General features: G+C 40.0%; 1 protein-coding gene across 2 annotated transcripts; it reads right to left on the bottom strand.

Moving 5' to 3' along the window:
* Window positions 1-874: 874 nt before the first annotated feature.
* On the bottom strand, window positions 875-21,241 carry LOC141806640 (glucosamine-6-phosphate deaminase 2). Of its 2 annotated transcripts, XM_074692260.1 has the most exons (8): window positions 21,155-21,241; window positions 19,826-19,964; window positions 19,637-19,738; window positions 17,953-18,135; window positions 17,671-17,855; window positions 16,347-16,521; window positions 15,965-16,071; window positions 875-1,349 (listed from the first exon to the last, which is right to left on the bottom strand). In XM_074692260.1, exons 2-7 carry the CDS (start codon window positions 19,947-19,949, stop codon window positions 16,013-16,015), a joined length of 828 nt encoding a protein of 275 aa, XP_074548361.1. In that variant the 5' UTR covers window positions 19,950-19,964; window positions 21,155-21,241; the 3' UTR covers window positions 875-1,349; window positions 15,965-16,012. The 2 variants fall into 2 exon arrangements, with proteins under 2 accessions (XP_074548361.1, XP_074548360.1); XM_074692259.1 differs by lacking the exon at window positions 875-1,349 and having other exon boundaries at window positions 14,491-16,071.
* Window positions 21,242-22,749: the final 1,508 nt, after the last annotated feature.

Genomic DNA, 22,749 nt, shown 5'->3' on the forward strand with positions numbered 1-22,749 from the left:
AAGCTTAAACTCACCAATTTGGGTCATCTCTGATCCACTGAGACAAAGAGCCTAACGTCTGATTTCAGGACTAAACTCCCTAAGCACATCTGTAGTAGTGTAGTCTCCAGTGTGTTCAAATACAGGATTTTATCACTGAGTTGGGAGAATGTGACTCTAAGTGCTACGTTACACAAACAGAACGTTTCAGTCAGTGAGCCTTTTATCTGAAGTATGCTGTTTTTTTCCATGTGTATGGTGATGTATAACAGACATTTCAGGTTGGCAGGTTGGTAGTTAATCAAATCATTTCAACACATAAAACATCTCTTCTCTGCCGTGGATATATCACCTCGCTCTGACACCTGAAAATCTGACAATATATGACTCACCTTACAGGAATCATTCTCCATCGTTCTATTTTCTGCCTTCAGTTTTGCAGTTTGAAGAGACTCCAGTTTGTGTTTGGTGAACATTGACTGGTCTACAGTATTTGCTTTTCTACCATTCACAGATAACATACACTCCCCCACAAGCCAAGACTGGGATGGCTGAGAAGCAAGAGCCAGTACATCAAAGTGAGAAACTACCTTCATCCAGTGGGTTCACAATTTAACTCAGAACATCAAAGAGTCACTGAATTCAACCATGTTGTCTTAACCTCCGTGAAAGCATCAACTCTGTATGTGATGATCCAAAATTAAAAATAAAAATTAGAGACTGTTAGTGACAACAATAAAAAATATTTTTAACTTATTTTCGTTTCAGTTTGTCTCAAAGATCACACTGTGGTGGATACACCCCAGCTCACAGCCCCCTGCTGAGGCAGAGCAGTTTGAGAGCTCAGACTCTATGGAGAAGTTGCAAACACTTGCTAAGGACGGCGAACTGACGTGTTTTATGTGACAAATTTTTGCTGCAGGTGTTGAATTTTATCCAGAGTGTCTGGAAAGGGAATAAAACATTCTGAAAATGTGTGTGTCAAAGAAAAAAGAATAATATAAAAAGCTCTCCTGGTGGAGAAGACCAAAAAAAGGGAAAAAGTTGCTTTAAAACTTCTAAAAGCCATGAGTACAAAGTGCTTGTTCATTACTGAAGTTTCCCACTGACTTCCTCTCTCTGACACTTCCTGTTCAGTCATCCAGCGCTGGTCTCTGTTTTCTGTCTGCTCAGAGGTCGGAGGAGGTAAACAGGTCTCGCTGGGTCACGCACACTCTGTCCAGAAAGGCCTCAGCTGTGCCTCCCTTCATCACTCTTTTCAAAGTGTTATTATGTAGTCCCGGTTGGTTGTCTCCACAGTGCCACTTTCACCCCCGATGTGTCAGAGTGCTCTCACTGATGTGTCTGCATGCGCTCGGCTCAGAGTGTCACTGCCAGTGAAGATCAGACAAAGACAGATGTCACTTTAAATATGCACGAAACTCTTTATACAGCGCCATGACTGAAACTACCACAGGTTGGAAAATTCATACATGTACTGTCAGAGAGCTTGAATATTAGCATGGATTCAGGTTAAAAATAAACACTGGGCAGATTATTTCTAGGTGGTGCATGCAGGTGATTCAGAGTTTCTTTGGAGGCCTCTTTAATTCCTTCATTTGAAAGGAGTAATTTAACACAGCAGGTCCTACAGTCAGCCACATCATCCAAACCATCCAGATTCAGTGTAACATCACTGGCTGTGGGCTGGAGTACTCTGTCATTTAAAGACAATTACATCCACCTCCAGCCCTGCCTTTGCATTCCTTTCAATTTTAACAAATCTTTAGATAAGTCAGTTTTATTTGGTGCTGCAACCAAGACCAAACATAAAGAGATCAAGTCCATTTATATCCTCCTGACAAAATAAAAGAGCTGTGTCTTGGAGGTAGGGTCAGGTTTTCTAGAAGAAAAGTCAAAATGTCAACTTTTACTGGAATAGTCCTGCTCTAATGCCACATCTGGGCTTCTGTACATGTGTGTCAGTGTCTGTGGCTGCTTTGACCCTCTCCTCTGCCTGTTGATGTCGATGATGTTTGGGCTGTATCAAGATGTTTCTGGGCAAAGAGTAAGCGTGGTTACATCAGCCCATCACAGCACCCAATGCACAAGTGACTTTGCGTGTTGATGAGTGAGTGGAAGGGCTTGGCTCTCTTGCTTTCGGGCGCTTGGAGAGCAGCTCAGGATGAAAAGTGATGCAAGATACTGAGCAGGCATGTGTCAAATAACTCAGTGTTTAGCTAACCTGCTAACATGCCACGGCAGGTGCACAGCTCTTGGGTGTATCTACATAGAGACCTGTTGCTGAAAGTGGTTGATAGGCCAGTGATGCTTTAATGTATTCAGGGTTGGAGGCATTGGGTGTGTGCTGTAGCTGGCACTGAGCCCAGGAGGAGGAGCCCAGTTTTGAGAACTGTGCGTATATCTCAGCATGTCTTTGAACATATCAAAGTGCTCACTCCTCGATGCTGTGTTTACATTAAAAGCAAATAAAACAATTCAAGGGAGACATTTGCAGTGCAAAGAGAAATATTATCATAAATGGCACCACAATAGCCAATCAGGATGAAGTTCCCCAATGACGCTGTTGTGCTCCTCCAATGGTGCTCCTGTAAAAGGGGGCAGGGCTTGATAAAAGCATAACCTGCTTCACCTCAGAATGTAGTTAACATCATCCTTATGTGATGAGAGTGCTTTTGGCCATATTTCAAAAAATAGCTCTACATGGCTGAAAATAAGTTATCTCTCTACCTAATTTTTTTTAAACTCTGGGAAAAGATGTCTTGAATGAAGAAATGTGTGTTAAAAAGAGGAGAGTCTTCAAACTGTAAAAACAAAACCATTTGGAATTAAAATCATCGCTCAGCAGAGGAGCTCCTTCAAACACCAACTGGAACATGAAGAAAGGATCCACTGCTGGGGCCTCATCCTCATCATGTCTTAAAATACAAGGTGGTGTCCTGCTGTGAACCTGGTGTGTTCTGTCTAATGTGCTGGATTACTTCTTGTCACGTTCAATCTCCGTTCCTCATAACAGCAGCTCAGTTTCCATGGAAGCAGACAAGACAGCTGCAATGACCATGAATAGCATACTAGTGTGCTGCATCAGGTCAGAGTCTGCACACATGCACTATGAGAGGAGCTATAATGAGTCATCGCAGAGGTGGAGATGAATCCTGTCGAGGTGACGCAAGGTGAGAAAATATTTGCTGGGATCTTCGGATTTAAGCACCCGGAGTGTCCACCTGAGGAACCGGAAGATATCCTCTGTCACAAGCAGCGTGACATCATCTCTCATAGGTTTTATTTATACATGTGTTGATAGCATCTTCTGAATTTGTGAGTGGACTGTAAAGGGGCCTTGCCTGTTTGTTTCTCAGCTGTTTCTCCTCTTCAGCCAAACTCTAACTGAACTGCAGGGTCCACAAATGTCTACACACTCTACCTGCAACCAGAGAAACAGATCTCCCTGCAAAACTGTGAAGGAATACTCCCAGAAACTGTAGGCATCCATAACTGTAACTTTACATGCAGGTGTAGTCAAGGCGGGGACTGATTTTTGCCCTTCTGTTAAACTCATAGACTATAATACATCAATGAAGTCTCTGTGAAGTCATCCATTGATTTTTGAAGGCAACTGTGGAAATAATAAGTCAACCCAACATTTGGTCGACCTTGCATGAACCAGACAGAAGTAGAACCAGGCCTTTCAAGTCAGCATGCCCCTAATTTTGCAAAAGTTGGAGTGATTGTATTGAAAAATAACAACTTATAAAACTGTGTACTGATTTGTGGGTTTCACTTGATGTCACACAGCATGCGTGGCACCACCTTACAGCATCTGATGGGGAAAAAAGGGTTTTTGAAAAGTCACAAAATTAAGGCATTTAACTCTTAAATTTACAAGTGAACAATTTGTTTTATGTTTAGTCTGTTTAAGATTCATGGATTCTATAATATATGTATGCAGTATCTGTGATGTCGCCTGCCTGTTTCTGAAACATAGTTTTGAAGCAAATCATTGACAGACGCCATATTGGGAATGAGGCAGGGCTTGAGCCTCCTCAGTAACAGCTATGCCAACCAGCTAAGCTATGCCTCTGATTGGGTAAAATTGTCTTAATCTTAATATCTTCTAAACTGCCAAGTTGGAAAAAAAAAAATCAGTATGTGTCTTTAAAGAAATTATCGATCTATATGGAGACATTTTTTGGACAAGGCTGTCCAGGTACCTGCAAAGCCATTCTCAAGCAGACACTGGACAAACTGCAGATTTCAGCACTAAAGCATTGCCTCATATTTTTGGACCAGAGGTTGCAATTTGGTTGATGATCAGAAGAGCCGCTTTCTGAACTGAAAAAAGGGCCTTGAAGCATCTGAATGCAAACTTAACAGGTTCAAAAGTAACTGAATGTTCAGTCATTTAGCACATCAGCACCAAGTTGTTATGAATACACAATCCTCTGCTGACACAGATTAATCTAAGCTTGCAGTTCTTATTATATTACAGCATCACTTTTTAATTTATGACTTGATACTTATAATTGTAGCATTTATTATCCTGAACTTATGACTTTGTTCCTGAAATCCCATTTTGTTTATCCTGAATGTGTTTTTCCATAATCCTCCGTCATAGACACCAGTAGAGCAAAAAAGAGCAGACTAACCCTTTAACTTATATGTATTCTAGCAGACATCGCTTCATTAATGTATTGCATAAATCAAGTTAATTAACAAGTGAGTAAACCATCGTAACGCACAGCTCTTTTTACTCAGGCTTTACACATGTTTGTCAGTGCTGCAATAAACTGCATGTTTTGAATGTGAGTGTATGCATCTCTCTGCGCTTCTGCAGCCAGCCTCAAGTGGACGCTAAGGGAACGGCATCTGTTAACACATCTCATATCTTCAGTTCAGGGCTGGCACCAGGTAAGAAGTCAACAATTTAGATTATGAGGCAACCAGCCACTAGTTTTCTATGCATCTATATGTGGTGCATCCATGTCTTGAGTCACCACATTGCCGTCTGAATGAATGTCAGAAGTATCATCTTAAATATCTGTCGTATCTGCTCAGATGATGCTGGAGAAATGTTGCAACACCAGGCAAAATCTGGGTTTATCTGAGCAACCCTGTGTGGTCGTGATGTGTGGTTGGGAGTCTATAGTGGCAGTATCTTTTCAATTCAGAAAACAGAGCACAATTCCTCTCATTAGGAATTTAACATGCTTCTCTACATGACTGCAAATGTGATAACTGTCAGTCAAGCACCCTTAGACTCATGCCTCCCTCCAATCAGCACCCTTGTTAGTATTAATAAACCTGCAGTTGTGTTTTTTAGAAATGCAAGTTTAAATGTGATAAGACCTGGATTCTTATCTCTCTAAGGTCAAACTGCCCAAACACATAAATCATCTTTACTAACATCACTGATTCCACTCACGTGCAACCGTCTCTGTTAGAATTATTTCAGTTTGATGAACAGACTCCGCTGTTGCTAACAGACGAGCTGTGCTGCGTTCAGTCACTGCGCTGTGATTGGTGGTTGCCGTTTTGTTGTTAGAAGTTTGTAACTGATGCTAGAGTGCTGCACTGAAGCACAGAGGGATTCCACAAACCCTCGGGTGTGTGCGCTGGCAGGGGCTTACCCAATCACTAAGCCTAGCAGTTGCCATAGTGACAGTGCCCACACTCATCCATGGAGATGCACAAACCCCCATCCAAAAGGAAACCTAATCATCCACCTTCACCGAGGAGTATGAGGAGAGAGGAAGGAAAGGTGAGGAGAAAGGATGCAGCTGATGGCTCCTTTATCTCTCCCTATCAGACGATATCTTAATGTTCCTCTCACAGTGTTGTATGAAAAACAACCGATGTGTATCCAGTAACACAAGACATGGAGCTTTAGGTGTCACACTCTGACATGTGTGACATGTGTCTAAAGAGGCTTAAAGATAACTATTTTATTTCTATTATTGCTTTATTAATAAATGATTGGAAATCTAAATCTCTCCTTTCTGACAGCACAGTAATGTCTGGATTATTAGAGAAGATGACAGCCTGGTTCTATAGTTAAGGCTGTTTAAGTTAAGAGGAAATTGAGACTATAAATAAACAAAATGAAAGATTGAAAAAAAATTGCTATGTGTACTTTGGGAATAGTTTTCTCACAACTAAAGTTTGTAATGCAGTAAAAGTAGTAAAAATAAAAAAGACAGCTTCAATCTACTAAAATGATCAGACCACTGTAAGTGAGCGGGTTAAATGAGAATCACCAAAGCTCAGAGTTTGTTCCAGGATCTTCTTATGCAAAAGGTCATGTTTTACATGTGGATTAAGATGAACTGAGAGTGTGTGACGTTTATATCTTAAACACAGTTTCCTCTTCATCATGTTGGTGTGTTTCTAAGATTTAGGTTGTTCTCATAAAATGAGAGTATGTAGGTTCAATAGATGCTGTCTCTGTTGGTTTGGTTACATTATTATCTTTTATTTTCTTTTTATCTATTTTTGGAGTATGTTATGATACCTTGGAGATTCTACTGAAGGCAGTATTTTTACATTATCTGATGAATGGCCATTCCAACCAACAAATAAAACTGACAAACCACTTAGCCAGCCAACAAATTACTTAGCCAACCAACCAGCTATCCAGCAAGCAAACCAACCAATTAAACCAATAAACAACTTAGCCAGCCAGCAAACCACTTAAGCCGCGTTTCCACCAAGCAGAGCGGTTCGGTTCGTCTTGGTACGGCACGCTTTTTGCGGGGTTTCCACTGACTCATCCCGGGACAGATCCCTAAAAATTGAGATGAGTCAACCTACTTTTTTGGGACCCTTTCGTATGGGTGCCAGACTGAACCGATCCACTCTCGGAGGGTGGAGCAACACACTGCAGACCGTTGATTGGGCAAAAGAATCATCACTTACCCCGACAGCGGCTGCATTTCTCCTGGCAGCTCACAGACTTCTCTGAGACAAAGCTTGATTGCACTTTGTATCAAAGAGCTACATGCCAGTCACAGAGAGGACAAAATGCTGCATGTCCTCCATCTATGCTCTTTGTTTACTGTGTCGCGTTTTTCTTCTTTGTTGGATTTAATAGCGGGGTAAGCTGCAACGGGGTCGCGCTATTGTTTAACAGCTGCGGCTCCCGGCATCAGGCTTACACGCCGCCTACCACGAGAGGACACAGTTTGCTGTGGAAACGCAAACGGGATCAGGCTTAACTGTACCAAACCGTACTGAATTGACCCAGAGTGCTTGGTGGCAGCATAAGCCAGCCAACCAACTAGCAAATCAGCCAGTCAACCAACCACTCTGCAAGCCAAACACCTAGCAAATAGTAAAAAGGAAAAAAAAAAAAAAACCTACCAAACCACTTCATAAGTAAACCAACCTACCAGCCAACTAACCAACTTCTTAGCAAGCTAACTGAACAGCAAACTAAACAACCAGCACTTTTAGTCAGCCAACCAGCCAGCAAACAGACCAACTTTTTTACCAACCAGCCCCTTCACAAGACATCCAACTAACCAGACAACCAAATCCTTAGCCAGCCAACCAACCAGCCAAGCAACTAGCCAAGCAATGAACCAACTGATCAATTGACCAACAAACCTAACCAGCCAACAGACTTCTTAGTTTACCAATCAGTCAACCAACTGGTCATCAGCAAGTCAACCAACAAGCTGACAAACCATTTAATGCACCGACTTAACCTCTTTAGACAGCCAGCCAGCTCACCAACCCATCATTTTGCAAGCCAACCAACTACCCAACCAACTAGCAGGCCGAGTAACCAACCATCCGACCAACCAACCAACCATTGATGTTGGTGGTTTCTCTTTTTCAACACTGTCTCTTGATTGGGTGTTTTTTTCATAAAGTTATGTTTTAGCATTCTTTTCCTGTGTGTTAGCCCTGGACTTTCCCAGTTCCTGTGTGTACCTTTGATTTAGACCAGGAATTTTAAACTCTGACAATCACACCTTGATGTCACCAAACTCAAACCAAAACTGTTAAGAAAAACTGAACTAAAACCTAAAATCTTTTGCTTTGGTGTTTACAATTAATCAGGTTTTTTCTTTCTTTCTTTCTTTCTTTCTTTCTTTCTTTCTTTCTTTCTTTCTTTCTTTCTTTCTTTTCTTTTTTTTTGTAACGCTGCGCTAAATAATGACAAAAGTTCTCTGGAAACAGAAACAAACAGAGCGGGCACTTGACATCACTGCCTGTTTGTGTGATTTAATTGGCTGTCTATGGATGACTCAGGGAAATCTATTTTCCAGTAGAAAGATGTTTGCTCTCAGTTCAGCTACATCATCTTAAAACCCTGACTTTAAAACCATCAACTTATGACTTTGCTTTGACTTCAGCTTTTCAAACATGACATGATGTTTCCTGGAAAAGCTGCGTGCAAGCAGGGTGTTTTTAAATTCTAAATAAAGATAAACTCACCATGCTTATTAACCCAAACAAGTTCTAAGAAAGCTTTCTTTTTGAGCTTCAGGACCAACAGCTGAAGCAGCTTTAAAACATGCATCAGTTTTATTCACGAGTGCCATAAAATTAACTTCAGTGCATTAGTAACTGTATATCATTTACTTTCTCTATGTCCAGCTTCAGCAATTTTTCTAGGCAATGCTCCTGCAGATCTTGTTCATCTCCACTTTTGTAAAGAAGCTGATCATTTGTGCACACAGTGAATAAAGGCCATCCTTGTTTCCAGCAGAATAAAACCAAAGGCTGTGATGGAGCAGTGTCCTTCTGGGTCTGTGATCAGGGGATAAACTGACAGTATCTGACAGACCAATATAACCCATCTGACCGCTGCTCTTCACCTGAAGCCTCACACTGTTGCCAGAAATCAATCTGTACAATGAGTCAGACCTCTGAGACCCCTCATCCACACGCTGAGTGAATATTCACTATAACAGCTTCACTCAGGTGAGCTGCACTTTCCGACGAATCAACACACGCACGCACACACACATAATAAATGTGGCATTAAGCTGAAATCAGAGAGCTAAAAGAGGATGTTAGTCACGATGGCATGGAGCTGCATGAACATGTTTTACATACTGATGAAAGACGCCTTATTAATCCGTGTGCTAATCAATCTCCTCATCATGTAAATCAGCTCCCTGCTGGTTAATAAAAGTGATAGCAGGATGTGTTTCAAGTCATTACAAATCTGTTTATCTCTCTCCATGTTTATGCACTCGAAATCTCACATCAGCAACAGATATTCATCTTTACATTAACAGCGGTCTGAGCAGCTTCATGGCTTGTTACCAAAGGAGATTTGACTCCCTGCTCTACTTGAAGCAAATAAAAATGAGATGAACATGTAATTGAGATAATCCCATTTTTTTTTAAATGCAAAAGGAAGGGAGGGCTCTTAAAATTTTGCTGCTTACAAGTATAATTATTTACTGTCCCTCATGAGCAGGTCTGACTTAAAGATGAGGAAACATCTGATCTTTAATCGCAGAGAGCTTCTCATCGTTGCCCGGTCACAAGAGATGCCACAAAGCACTTCTACTGCCCTCAGTGTCGACCCTTCAGTCTGTTTTAAATGACTCTACATGCTCAGTGTTGCTTTGAATCAGGGAAATTTTAAAAGGAAAAGTGGATGTCAAATTATTTCTGACGTCCACTGCAGCTCTGCACCTGAAAATTGTACCCTGAGAAGAAAAGGTCTGCAGGGAAACGCCTGAGAGAGATGGTTTTTATAGTCACCCAAGGTGAGGTGTAGACTAACAGGGATCTTCAGAGACAGCAAGGATTCATCTCACTTTCCAGCACGAGAAATTACACAAGCACCAGAACCTTATTGTTTTTATTGTTCTCTGCCCATGTCACCTTAGGGGCTCTGCAGAAATGCTTACTTATGAAGCCATATTAAAACAGGCAAACATGAAGAGTAGTCTCAGGTTGGAGGTAGATTTGTTGCATCCTACATGATTTTTCATCTGCGAGGGGCTCTTTTTGTGGTGTTGACAGGTGCAATGATAGAAAATCTAATCCTTGAAGAGCTCATACAGATGGGAGTGTGGGGAAATTTAAGTCTCCCTATATGGAGGGTTGAAAAGATGGTTTCCTTAACCCTTGTATTTTGTTAAGGGTCAATTTGACGCATTCCTGTTTTCATGTTGACCAAAGTACCATTTATCTTTTCTTTTTCTTAATGAAATTTTGTTACTTTTCATGAACTCAGGTGTAAAATCTGGACACTTCAGTGTGTAATGAAATGTCTGTACACAGTTTATATACAAAGATGATGTAACGGGTCGTTTTGACCCAGAACCTTTAATATGGGTAAGTTAGAAATCCAGGCCCAGTGACCCAGGTGTGTAGAGGAGGAACTTTCTCTTCTTTGTCCTTGTCAGTGTTCTCATGTCATCTCTTTGGCATATTCACCAAAAATGAGCTAAGGTATGTTTCCAGCTGAAGCTTTACCACAGATTTTGAGCTGGGATGGTGTTGCAGAGGAAATATACATTATTGATGATCCAGATCGTCAATTTTCCTACAATAAAGAGGATTCAGAGGACAATTCTGCCCTTGTCTCTCTATCAGAAGGACATGGGCATCTAGAGATGAAAATATAAAATGGTGTGCAATGACTTTTTGATGGAAATGGGCCAAAGTGATATCAGTAAAAAAAAAGAGAATATTTTAGAACACTCTTTTTTTCTACCAAAAGGGCAGCTTATTATGATTTAGCCAGCTAAGTGTGTTTACAAACCAGGAGGGCCAAGGTTTTGGCGCCTTCAAGAGCACTTGAGTGTGTGCTTAGGCTTCTTAGGGAGCATTTTAGAGAGTGTTTTAAATTCTTTATAGAGCACTTTAGTGCCTGTTTAAGCTCCTTAGAGAGCACTTTACTGTGTGTTTAAGCTTCTAAGAGAGCACTTCAGTGTGTGCTTAGGCTTCTAATAGAGCACTTCAGTGTGTGCTTAGGCCCCTTAAAGAGCACTTTAGTGTGTGCTTAGGCCCCTTAGAGAGCACTTTAGTGTGTGTTTAAGCTTCTTAGAGACCAGTTCAGTGTGTGCTTAGGCCCCTTAGAGAGCACTTAAAGGTGTGTTTGAGCTTCTTAGAGAGCACTCTAGTGTGTTTTTTGGTTCAAAGGGAGCACCTTAGTGTGTGCTTAGGCTTCTAATAGAGTACTTTAGCATGTGCATAGGCCCCTTAGAGACCACTTTAGTGTGAGTTTAAGCTTCTTAGAGAGCAGTTCAGTGTGTGCTTAGGCCCCTTAAAGAGTACTTTAGTGTGTGTTAAAGCTTCCTATAGAGCACTCTAGTATGTGCTTAAGCCTCTTAGAGAGCACTTAAATGTGTGTTTATAAGCTCCTTATAGAGCTCTTTTGTGCCTGTTCAAGCTACTTAGAGAGCACTTTAGTGTGTGCTTAGGCTCCTTAGAGAGCACTTAGAGAGCACTTAGAAAGCACTTCAGTGTGTGCTTTCGAAGTGCCAGATGATGCCAAAGAGCTCACAGGGACATTTTATCTAACATGATCAAGAACACTGAAAATGATGAACAAGAAAAATCTGAGATAAACCAATGTAACCAAAACAAAAAAAAATGTGCTTTGTAGATGAAGGTTATGGTCCTTCCTTCTTCGCTTCTGTCGTCATCTTGTTGAATGGTCTTTGTCGTTATCTTACTGTATTACACTGTTTTATTGTACTGTGTAATGCATTTCCATTTATTTTTGCCAAATGCTTGAGCAGTGACATACTAATTTGCACTAACATCAGAAATACACCAGATGCATCGCCAGTCCGGCTCCATTGTGTGTTCTCTCATCCATCAACTCACTCTGGTTGCATGTTTAGTGGTACATGTATTGGGACCTCCAGAAAGCAGGAGTAACAGACCAAGGACTTCTCGCGCTTCCCACCCCAAAGATGATCATCTCCCCGTTGATGTTGGGCTGAAAGACCTCAAACCTGTTGGGTCCTGGCTTGGCTCTGCTCATTATCAATCAATCAATCAATCTTTATTTATATAGCGCCAAATCATAACAAATGTTATTTCAAGACACTTTACAAAAACATTTACAGGTCTAGACCCGTAAATGTTAATAAAATTTTATTAGCAGAAACCCAACATCAAGACAAGATAAGGAGTCTTAGCTTATCTTATTATGTCGGCCTGTTGTTGTAGATAATCTAAATACTATCTGGTTTTGACACGGTTTGTTTCATTTTGAAAGTCAAAGGGCATCTTTAGGCTCCACAATGAAGAGGATCCAGTGTGAGTTGACACACTTCTTGAACAGAAAAACCTATCAGATTCAGGGCTAAGAAGGAGTAGAGTCAGACTGGAGACACACCTGGAGTATTTTGGCCTAAAGCAGATTGAGCAAGACAGGAAGTCATACAAAGAAACCACTTAATAACATGTACTGTCTTTCAAAATAGCATCACACTGCAATAATGAGCAGAGTCAGGCCAGGAGTCAACAGGTCTGAGGTTTAAAAGCCCAACATGAACGAGTAGAAGATCATCAGGGTGGGAACTCCTCGCCTCCATCCAACATGGTGTTATACAGGCCCTGGCAGAGGTGTGTGTCTGTCTGTCTGCATGTGTGCACGCACCTGTTTGGTTTCCTCATCGTGTGTCTCAGAAGGACCTGGGATCTATTTCTGCTATCAAACATTCAAATTAGAGAAGCAAAGAGCAAGTGTCACCTCGTTCCATCAGAGCAGAAACAAAACACAGAGGAGGCTGAGCGGCTCTCATCCTGCTGCCTGTTTAATCAGGCTTCACTGCATCATAATAAAGTAATTACTCAGTATTTATACATGTCATATTTAATCAGCAGCATGAATTTCAGAGGGGCTGACATGCAAACGCAGCATTGTTTACTGTGTCAGACTTTCATTGTGGGCCATGGTGAACTCGTGAACCTGATTCAAACAGGCAGGACAGCAGTGAGTGTGTGCTGCTGAAAACGGGGAGCTGGATAAAAATAACCTGTTGATCACTTTAAGGAATGCTCTGGACAATATGAGTAAGAAATAAAGACAGGAATTCATTTGATCTCAGACAGCTGTGACATATCACTGCTGGTCTACATTACTGCCATAACTTCATAGAATCAGAGGAGATTGGATGAAGGTACAGCCTGCTGGGATGTTACACTGAAACCATCTGGTGGCAATAACAGCAACAGATGTGAGAGGTACTTTAAACAGTAAATGAGTGTGACAGTGTGTATGTTTCAATATTTCCCCACATGTACACCTGTTTCCAGCCGACATGTGCATCTTTTCAAAGGATGCAGCTCTTTTCTGCATTTATTCAAATCTGGTTGTTGTATGGTTGGATTTTGGAATCAATACCCAGCAGTGGATTTCAATCCTCCTGACCTCAGATCTGAGCAGCTGTTGGCATTATAGGATGCAAGCTACTGGACTTGGAGACATGTCTGCATGTATCTCACCTCATCTCAGTTAAAGTCTAAATTCACTGAAAAAAAATCCCTGAAACTTTAAACCTGATCACAGCAGTGTGAGGTTTAAAGAGTCAGGTAATACATATTCACAGATTCATTGTCAGCAGCTCAGAACGTCATTTGTTACAGCCAAGCTGCAACCCTCAGTCAAAAAAATAATAATAATATGAAGCCAGCTCCAATGTCCAATGTTAACACAAAACAAAACTAAAAAATCCTTTTCACTAAACACACAAATTGTTCATTGTACTGCTAAACTTTGTTGACCAGCATAGTGTTATCAAAGGGGACTTTGATATCAGAAATAACACATTTTGGTTTGGATAATCCCATTTTAAATTGTGGATTATGAACAAGCAAATATATAAAACTGTGACTATTCAAGATCAATTAGGAAGTCATCGCAGCGCCTTCAAGTAGAGGAATGTTTGATTTGGAATATTATTGATTTACTACCTTTTGATCAAATTTAGACTATTAGATCAGCAGTAAAAAAAATACTGGTGGATTTCTAAGCTCTGGTTGGAGACACATTCCTTCTGAGGCACAGAGATGAAAATTTAGGCCTGCTTTCAGAGCAACAATAACCTGCAGCCCAAACTTCTGAGCATAAAAAGGAAGCATCCACTCCTCTCACAGGGATCCTGATCTGAGAATCTCAGTTAAATACCAAACAAATAAAAAATAAAATAAATTAATTGATTACATAACAGAAGAAGAAGAGATGATTCCTCTCAGGCTTGCTGCTGGAACTAATAAAACCCTACCTCTCTCAGTCATTAGTCAGCATTGTTCCTGAAAGTTAGGTTATAGCGCCTCTCTGTGGAAAACTTAAGAACAGCATCACACCATTGAATTATTTTTCTTTCACGTTCATCTCAATTATATTTATTACTTTTCCCAAACTAAATAAGTTTCCTCTTCTTGCTGACTTTTACTTCCTGTCTGTTTTACCCTGCTGTCTTTGTATTTAATGATATTTATTGTTGTAGAGGTGAAAACAGAATCAGCATCTAGTGAAGTGAGACATTGGGTTTTGATAGAGTAAACAGCAATCAAACAGGTCTTAGCAAACCTTTATTGTCGTTACAAAACAAAGGGTTTAAAAAGTAGAGTTTGTGCAAAAACTGGAGCAAGAAGAAGTGTGACAGCCTGACCACCTGAAGGAGTGACTTCAGAGTAACAAAAAAGAAGGAATGTCGTCACACCTTTGAAGTGAAAACATAAAAAAAGAAACTGAACAGGTGTATCCTGATTTTAAATACTAAAGCATGCTTTATGACCTATGTGTAGTTAAAAAAATCTCATCTCAGTGTTCCAGGACGCCTCGCAGCCTGAGACGAACATGAGAAACTGAGAAACAACACTTTGACATCCAACAGAGGTAACCACCTGTCCTCAGATTAAACACCATGATGATGTGAATTAAGTTTTGCCTTGACAGATGAAATTGTAAAGATGATGTTGTATACCCCTAAATGGAGCTTTGGGAATCCAGATAAAGTGAACTTTCAAAGTCAGCTGGACTGGATTCATCAGAAAGGGAGTGTGTGGGATCACCTTAAGGTGCTGATTGCTCTAAGTTTCATGAAAACTCTCTTAACTCTGAGACGTAAATACCATCCAGTCCTGAGAAAGGATGATTCTGCTCCAAACTACCTCCTTTCTGTTATTATTTTTCTGTATTTTTTTGTTCTTTTGGTTGTGTGTTGATGCTTCTAGCAGGGGTTTCAAGTGTGTGACTGAGAAGGCCCAACGCTTACTTTAACACATTTAGGACTAGTCTGAGTTTGGTCATTTAGTCGGCTTTAGCCAGTAGTCATTAGGTTAATGCCAAACTGGTGGCACGAGGATTAAGATCTGATCATCAAAACTTTCTGAAGTTAAAAACTTGGATGAACAGAAGTCCTACAAGTGCCACTCTAGATTATTTGAACTGGCAACTCTGAAATGTGCCACAACAGCTACATCCATGCACGAAAAATAGAGAATCATAGTGGTTATTTAAACTTAATGTGTCAAATGTTGCAGGAGTGAGCTGTGCATCTGTCAAGCAGCTTGTAACGCAACAGTATCCACATTTCCCTGATACATACATGTAAACTACACCTAAAAGTTTGGCAGACTTTCACACAATCTTCATTAACTGCTCATTGGTTCAAAAAGGATGATGTTTGGGACTCAACCTTCTCCAGCCAATCAGTGAGCTGGAGTTGATATCAGTCATGAAAACAAACAGTAAGAAAAGCCCTTCACAGTTTCCACCATTGTGGACACAGACAGCCTGGAGTCATCTTACAAAACAAATATCAGGAACCTTTTTCTGTTTCCTGTCATTAAAAACTCTGAAAAGTGATTCAAATATGATACCTTCAAATAAAAAATCAGCTTAAGTTCTCCCAAGACAAGAGTAGTGAGAGTATGATTGATCACATTTCAAACGTAACATACAGCCCTGTTCATGGTCTGAATTACACCTGACAGATCTGTAAACCCATAACAGTACAGAGTAGAAAACAACTCCAGAGATGTGGAACAGTACCAGAAGACGGCTGTCCATTCATGTTCGACCTTTGATGACTTCCTGGTTTCACTGCTCCTTTATGCTGAGCACCGGGTCCACTAGTTTGTTATGAACATGCATCAAACCTTTGAAGAGCAGAAACTAGTATTAAATAAAGAAAGCATTCAGACAACATTTAAAGTTATGCAGCCTCTATTACACTAATATAAGATGTTTCAGCAAACTGTCAAGTCCTGAGCCAGTCCTATTGTCGAATGTTTGAAAGTTAAGGTCTTTATATAACTTTACACAAAATGGGTGGGGTTGTTGTAAAGCTGCAGAAACAATGGATTTCCCTCTGGATTTCTCTTTTAAAAACTTTTCACTCAGCAGAGGAAGTCCAGAGTGGGGTTGTTGTTACCTTTGAAGTATTTGACAGTTTTGACTCGTAGCTCCAGCGTGGCATCTTCATCACATACAAAGATAGTGCGTGGATGCTGCTGAAAGGCCGATACAGTCCACATGTGGTTCACTCCCTCCTCTATGGCTTTATACAGAGCGAAGGCTTTGTGAGCACCTGTGATTAGAATCATCACCTGAAGCAAAGACAAAGAGCGTCACTGGAGGAACTGCTCTGTATTTCACCTGTCAAACAGTCTCATACTACATGTAAGGATGGGTACCAAATTAGATACTACTAAAGGTACCGACCCAATTCTGTCAAAAGTACCGAGTACCAATTCATTTAAAATCAAAAGGTACCATGTTTAGGTACCTAAATGCATCCTTGTGACTGTGAGGGAGTAGAAGAGTAGACGATTTTCCATACTGGACATAAACACAGCATTGCAAGGTTATATATTGAAGAATAAATATGTTAAATTGAAAAAAAAAAACTTTATTATTGAACAAATTGATATTCTTTTATCACATAAACACATAAGTACCGAAAATTGGTACCATTGAGTACCGGTACCATTTGCCAGGTACCAGGCATCGGTACTGTATCTTTTCAAATGAGAAAGGTACCCATCCCTAACTACAAGCCACATTCATGTTTTCACACACACATGCTGACTGTTGCTACCTGTCTGAAGCTCACTGATCTTATTCACACATTGATGTTTCAGCGTTTAAGCAGAAAACAAGATGTTGGAAGATCTCTACAATTAAACTCATCAGTTGCTGTCTGTCTTTCTGGTGTAGCCGGTGGTTGACAACCAAAAACTCAGGTCAATAGCTCCTTTCTCATGATCTGATTTTGCTTCTATGTTACTCAGGAAAACAGTTGAAGAGGAATCAAATCTAACCCAGAGAGATGATCAAAACATTAAACTTCATGAATTTCTACCACCACAGTTTGTCCTAAGTTTGTCAAACATGATAACGTGTTGATAGTAGAATGTTCCTGTCTGTGATTGGTCACCCTGGTCATGTGAGCCTTCCTATAGTGTCCACAATTTATCTAACGTGCCTATGACTGACAAATGGGTGTAAAGCTTGCAGTGTTGCCTCAGCTGCACAAGCGTATGATTAAAGACACTGACTGAAGCTAGGCATCTTCAGGTGACAGCTGATTGCATCCAGGAAAGCTTCAGGGTGGATTGTACCCTACCCAGACTGCTGATTTATCTGATACCAAAAACCATTCCTGCATCTCCTGATTCTGTATTCTTCAGCATACGATGTAAAGGTTTAGACACACCGTGGAATATCGTGCAATGTTAATAATTTGTGCCACCAACCTCTTTCGCATCCATCACAGTTCCTACACCCACAGTGAGAGCCATGGTGGGAACTTTGGAGAGGTTGTTACCAAAGAATCGGGCGTTTGCCACAATGGTGTCCTTGGCCAAGGTTTTCACTCTGGTCCTGGAAACGAGGCTGGAGCCGGGCTCATTGAACGCTATGTGACCATCAGGGCCAATACCTACAGAGATAAGCAAAACAAAGTCTAGGTAAAGAAAGGTGTTTTATTCACACTAAAGACACACCTTTGTCAAACAAGGAAATATGTATCATGTGACCTCCGACGAATAGCTGGATCCCTCCAGCCTCTGCGATCTTCTGCTCATAGGCTTCACACTCTGCTTCCAGGTTGTCTGCGTTTCCATCCAGGATGTGAGCGTTTGCTGGATCGATGTCGATGTGCTTGAAGAAGTTGTTCCACATGTAGGAGTGATAGCTCTCTGGATGAGCTCGAGGTAGACCTGCAGACACAAACGATATGAAAGACTTAATCTGGTCCTGTATGCACATCTAGTCTCTGGCAATGAAAATGGATCATTCACACTTATGGTGAAATAGAAATAATTAGCAAGATGCATGAGCCGTTACATGAGCATTACATTTAATGTGGTAGACCCCACCTTTGGAAAGTAGAGTGACGCAAGATACACAGAAAGTTTAGATTCAGGACACACAAAATCTTTTAGTTTAGCTTATCTGTTTACTGAAGAAAAATTGGAAATAAGGAAGGCAATCGAAGCTACAACAGGCAAGGCTCACTACCGACAGTTGTACAAGTTTAATCAGCTCTTTGCTTTTACACCTCTGGGTCCTTCCAAGATGTATGTGGTGAAATAGTCGGAGTTCATCAAAATATTGCTGTAGAGTTATTCACCATGTTCTATAAAGCAGCGTTCATATTGCTAATTTTATTTTTGAGGTCTTCCCCTGTGCACCATTTACTTTGTTCAAGATCTTTAGCCAAACGTTCCCTTTAATTTTGATGACTGACTAGCTAATAACAGCTGTTTGTTCATTCAATATTCTTGTAAAACGTACATTTCTTCCACTGAAAATGTGTTTTTTTCTTGATCTTCTTTCAGTCACACTGTTATCACTCGCCATATCAACTGCCATTTATGCGTGGTAGGCATACATAATTTGAATTTGTAGGATAGGCCTTTTCCAGAAAGTTCCCTGGACGTATGACTTCAGCATTTGCCTCACTTTCACAGTCAAAATAGTTAACTGGCCAATTATTTGCAGTTGTACATGCTTTGACCAAATGGGCCATTTTATAAAAGCACGTTATGAATAATGGTCCCATTTGTGTAATGACTGTATGTGACAGCCCTGATGTAGAAACAGGTTTGAGGGAACAATAGTTACACGACTGAAACCCAAAGGGGACTGGGATGCTGTGAAAAATGTTAATGAGAACAGTATTTGTTGGTTTGCAATCCTTAAAAACCTGTCTTTGATTGAAAATGTTGTTTACTAATATATTCTCAATTTTGACCCTCTAGGCCCCTTTAACCTAATCTAAACTGCAAGCACTACGTAATACATGATACAAACACTTTACTGCATTCTCAGAAGACTTATTTTATTTAAGATTGAACATAAAGGACTGAACTGAGTACTGCAATGAGGTCATGCTGCAAAGTGGTATGACCAACAACATTCAAAGTTCATATTTCTCATTTGCTTGTCACATGTCTAGTACTTGGATGAAAACAAACAAAAAAAAACACCTGTCTGCAGAGGTTGTCTGCCAAGCTTCTGTTCTGGTTTTCTGTGGGTAACTCTCTTGTTTTTTAGTGTTTGTCTGAACCACACAGCAGTTTGTCCAGCTCTTGTTGTTTCTAAATTAGTTGGTGAATAAACTCTTAGTTTTGGCTTGGCTTACTGAAAAAGGATAATAGGTTGTAAGGCAAAATCAAATATTCTCGAGAACTGGCTCAGAGTAGACCGGTAACTCACCAACATATTCATCCATGTTGAAGGTTTTCACATATTTAAATGAAATGTCTCCATTTCTGTAATATTCGATTAACTTCTGGTAACAGCCATATGGAGTACTTCCTGAAAGAGAAAACAGGTTGACTGATCATCTGAGCAACACTCAGTCAAATAATCCTTTCAACAGATTCCTTTTTGTGTGAATCACACCTGTGGGTAAGCCCAGAGTGAAGTATCTCTCAGCGCAGGGTTTGAACTGGACGATTCGGTTTCGTATGTATTTTGCTGCCCACTCACTGGCCAGGTCGTAGTCGTCCAGGATCACCAGCCTCATTGTGTTTGCTTTTACCTTCAGGAAAAAAAAAACTCAGTGATGTTACTACTTCTGCAAAACTTGCTCCTTCTGAAGTCCTGAGTGACTTAATGAACACACCGTTTACAGTAGCCAGCCATTACTCCAACAGATCCTCATCACACAATCTGAATTTGAAAATTGTGAAAAATCATGATTCTACCTCTCCCAGTCAGATATTTTTGTGGTTTCATTAATGCTGTTTTAGTGTAATTAAATACCCCCAAAGTAAGGCCCAAGGTCCATTTTGCTACAGCCCCCAGCTTTCATCTTACTATGTATTTATGAAGACACTAAATAAATCATGTTTCAAATGATGCAAAGATTTAAATTTTCTGTAAAGTACACAAACAAACCTAAGTATATCTAGTAACATCTCACTAAACTTTATTTGGACTGTTAAAAGGCAACTTGTATAAAGGTCTGTAGATTCTGCAGAAATTTAAGAACTCTTACAGCTAAAATCTTTAAATGAATGTATCTATCATATTGTGAAAATGTGACAGACCAAACAAAATTAAAAAAAAAAAAAACACATTAGTAGCTTGTAGGTCAAAATAGTCCTGACATATTTTCGTCATGTTCATTTTTTAGAAGTAGCAGAGTTTGCTGATGTTTATGCAGCACATAACCTGCCACTTGTCATCCTATCAAGAAACAGTTGAGGGACAGGTGAAGTTTGATTTCATCAGTCTAATGATGGAACAAGTATGTTTGACCACACTTAGTGACATGAATCAATGAAAGAAGTGGATAACAAAGCATTCATATGGTACTCGGTTAACACCAAATGTGTCGCGTTCAATAATTTGGACTACTCTGACACTTTTCAGCACTTCTGTCATGCTTTAACAAAATAACCGACAGACCAATCTACAACAGCTATTTCAAGACGTAAGGAGAGCCAAACTGCATTCACAATCGAACCACTTAATGTGTGCTTTATCAGGCTACAATCACAGTCATCTCAAAACAAAGCGTCACAGCTCCCTTTAACACTGTAGCCTATGTGCGGAAGTTATTCACAACTGCGACAGAAAGTGACGTAAAGTCAGAGTAAACGTTTGTCACGCGCTCTCCTCTGATAGGATCGATGCTCACTGATGCTGAGATACTGTCACTGAACCAGTGGAGACCACGCATTCGTAAATAACGCAAACTAAACAATAAAAAACAACATGTTTTACCTGCTGAAACTTCCTGTTTACGGACAGTCACCTCCTCTTCTTCTCCTTCTTCCTTCCAGCCGCCTTCTGCTTCCTTTGAGGGGTTTTTTTTTTGGCGGTTGGTAAATAACTTATTGGCACATTTCCGCCACCCACTGGTACGGAGTGTTGTTCAGAAGCTTTAACGCAGTGTTTCTCCAAGTTTTTTCAGACCACTTCCCCCCCCCAGGAAAATCTTGCGGACCACAATAGCCCCAGAACAACACCCAGAGAACAAAATAATAAAAAAGAAACTCACATAATAATAATGAGGGACAATCAATACAGTCTGAGGGGAACATTCATTTTTCAATTTCACTGTCTGTTGGTTAGAGGGCTCAATTTATAGCGATCCTCCCCTGAAGAAGTAAAAACAGGAAGTACATTAGGGAGGCTAAAAGAATGTACAAAAAACCACTTAAGAAATACACCAGGGAGAATGTTAACTATAGGTTTTTATTCTGCACTTAGTTCCAATTATTAACAATAACAAGCATAAATATTATTTTTTTCTGCTTACTTATTCTGTGTTTTTTTTTTCTCTTTGTTTTGTTTTATGAGATAAGGGTCTAGGTGTAAATAAGCTTTGCTTCAACCCACACTCTTCTAGTTTTTCTTGGAAATTCCAAAATTTTACTTCAAGCTTTGCAAATTGTTTCAAGCGTTGCAAAAGAAATAAATTTATTTAATTCATTCACATCATACATGTTACAACTTGCTAGGTCAGCAACTAACAGTTATTTTGATAGTTGATCTGCCAACATTTTTTTTGAATAAAAAAATACATCTTATTTCTTCAATTCCCTTTACACAGAAACAGTATTTTTTTTTACAATGACAGTGACTACAGAAAAGAAAAGTGCACTCAGTCCCTTGTGGTTTGTTGTTTTCTTTTAGAATGAGGGAGAAATGGACCTGAAAACCTGAGCTTAACTACTTTACAGATAACATTTCCATGATTCTTCATATTTAAATACTTAAGTACTTTGATAATATTAAATTACTCATCATGTCTAGATGCATAATTCTGCCTCACTTCTTACATATATCCAATGTCACCACTCAGACCTTTTTTTAAAGAATTTAACTTATCGTGGATTGGGCAACATGTACTTGCTACTGTTAAGTTAAATAAAGTTAAATTTAAATAAAAAGCCATTGTTATGACAGTTACTGAGCTTTCCCTCATGTTAGTAAATGTTGGACTTATAACAGTGTACTATGAGAAGCTGATAGCCTGTCAGTCATCCCTGATGTATATGACACAGTGGGGAACCTTCAGGGACTTCTAGGCCTTCAGAGAAGGCCTTAAAAAATCTGGACCAAAAAATATAGGTTACGTATCATATATCTATATAAATATATATAATTTCTCATTTAGTTGAATAAAATACATTTAATAAATCATGTAAGTTTTGAAATTAGGTGTACTGCAAAGTTCACTTCAGTAATGAAAGGGTTACTGTCTTGAAACATGTTATCTCTATCGAAGCCCGGTTTGCTGGCTTGTTAAGTGGTTAGGACTTCACGAAGGCTAGGCTGTGTTTTGGTTTGGAGAGAGACAGGAAAATTGACCA

This window comes from Halichoeres trimaculatus, unplaced genomic scaffold (genome assembly GCF_033239565.1).
Source record: "Halichoeres trimaculatus isolate MK-OKI-2021-1 unplaced genomic scaffold, fHalTri1.1 fHalTri1_scaffold_17, whole genome shotgun sequence".
Classification (NCBI taxonomy): domain Eukaryota; kingdom Metazoa; phylum Chordata; class Actinopteri; order Labriformes; family Labridae; genus Halichoeres; species Halichoeres trimaculatus.

Coding starts and splice junctions, on each gene's coding strand:
- LOC141806640 (XM_074692260.1), bottom strand. CDS start 19,949: ATGAGGCTGGTGATCCTGGACGACTACGACCTGGCCAGTGAGTGGGCA. Junction 19,739..19,825: donor CACTCTGGGCTTACCCACAG/GTGTGATTCACA, acceptor TTTCTCTTTCAG/GAAGTACTCCATATGGCTGT. Junction 18,136..19,636: donor CAACATGGATGAATATGTTG/GTGAGTTACCGG, acceptor TTGTGTCTGCAG/GTCTACCTCGAGCTCATCCA.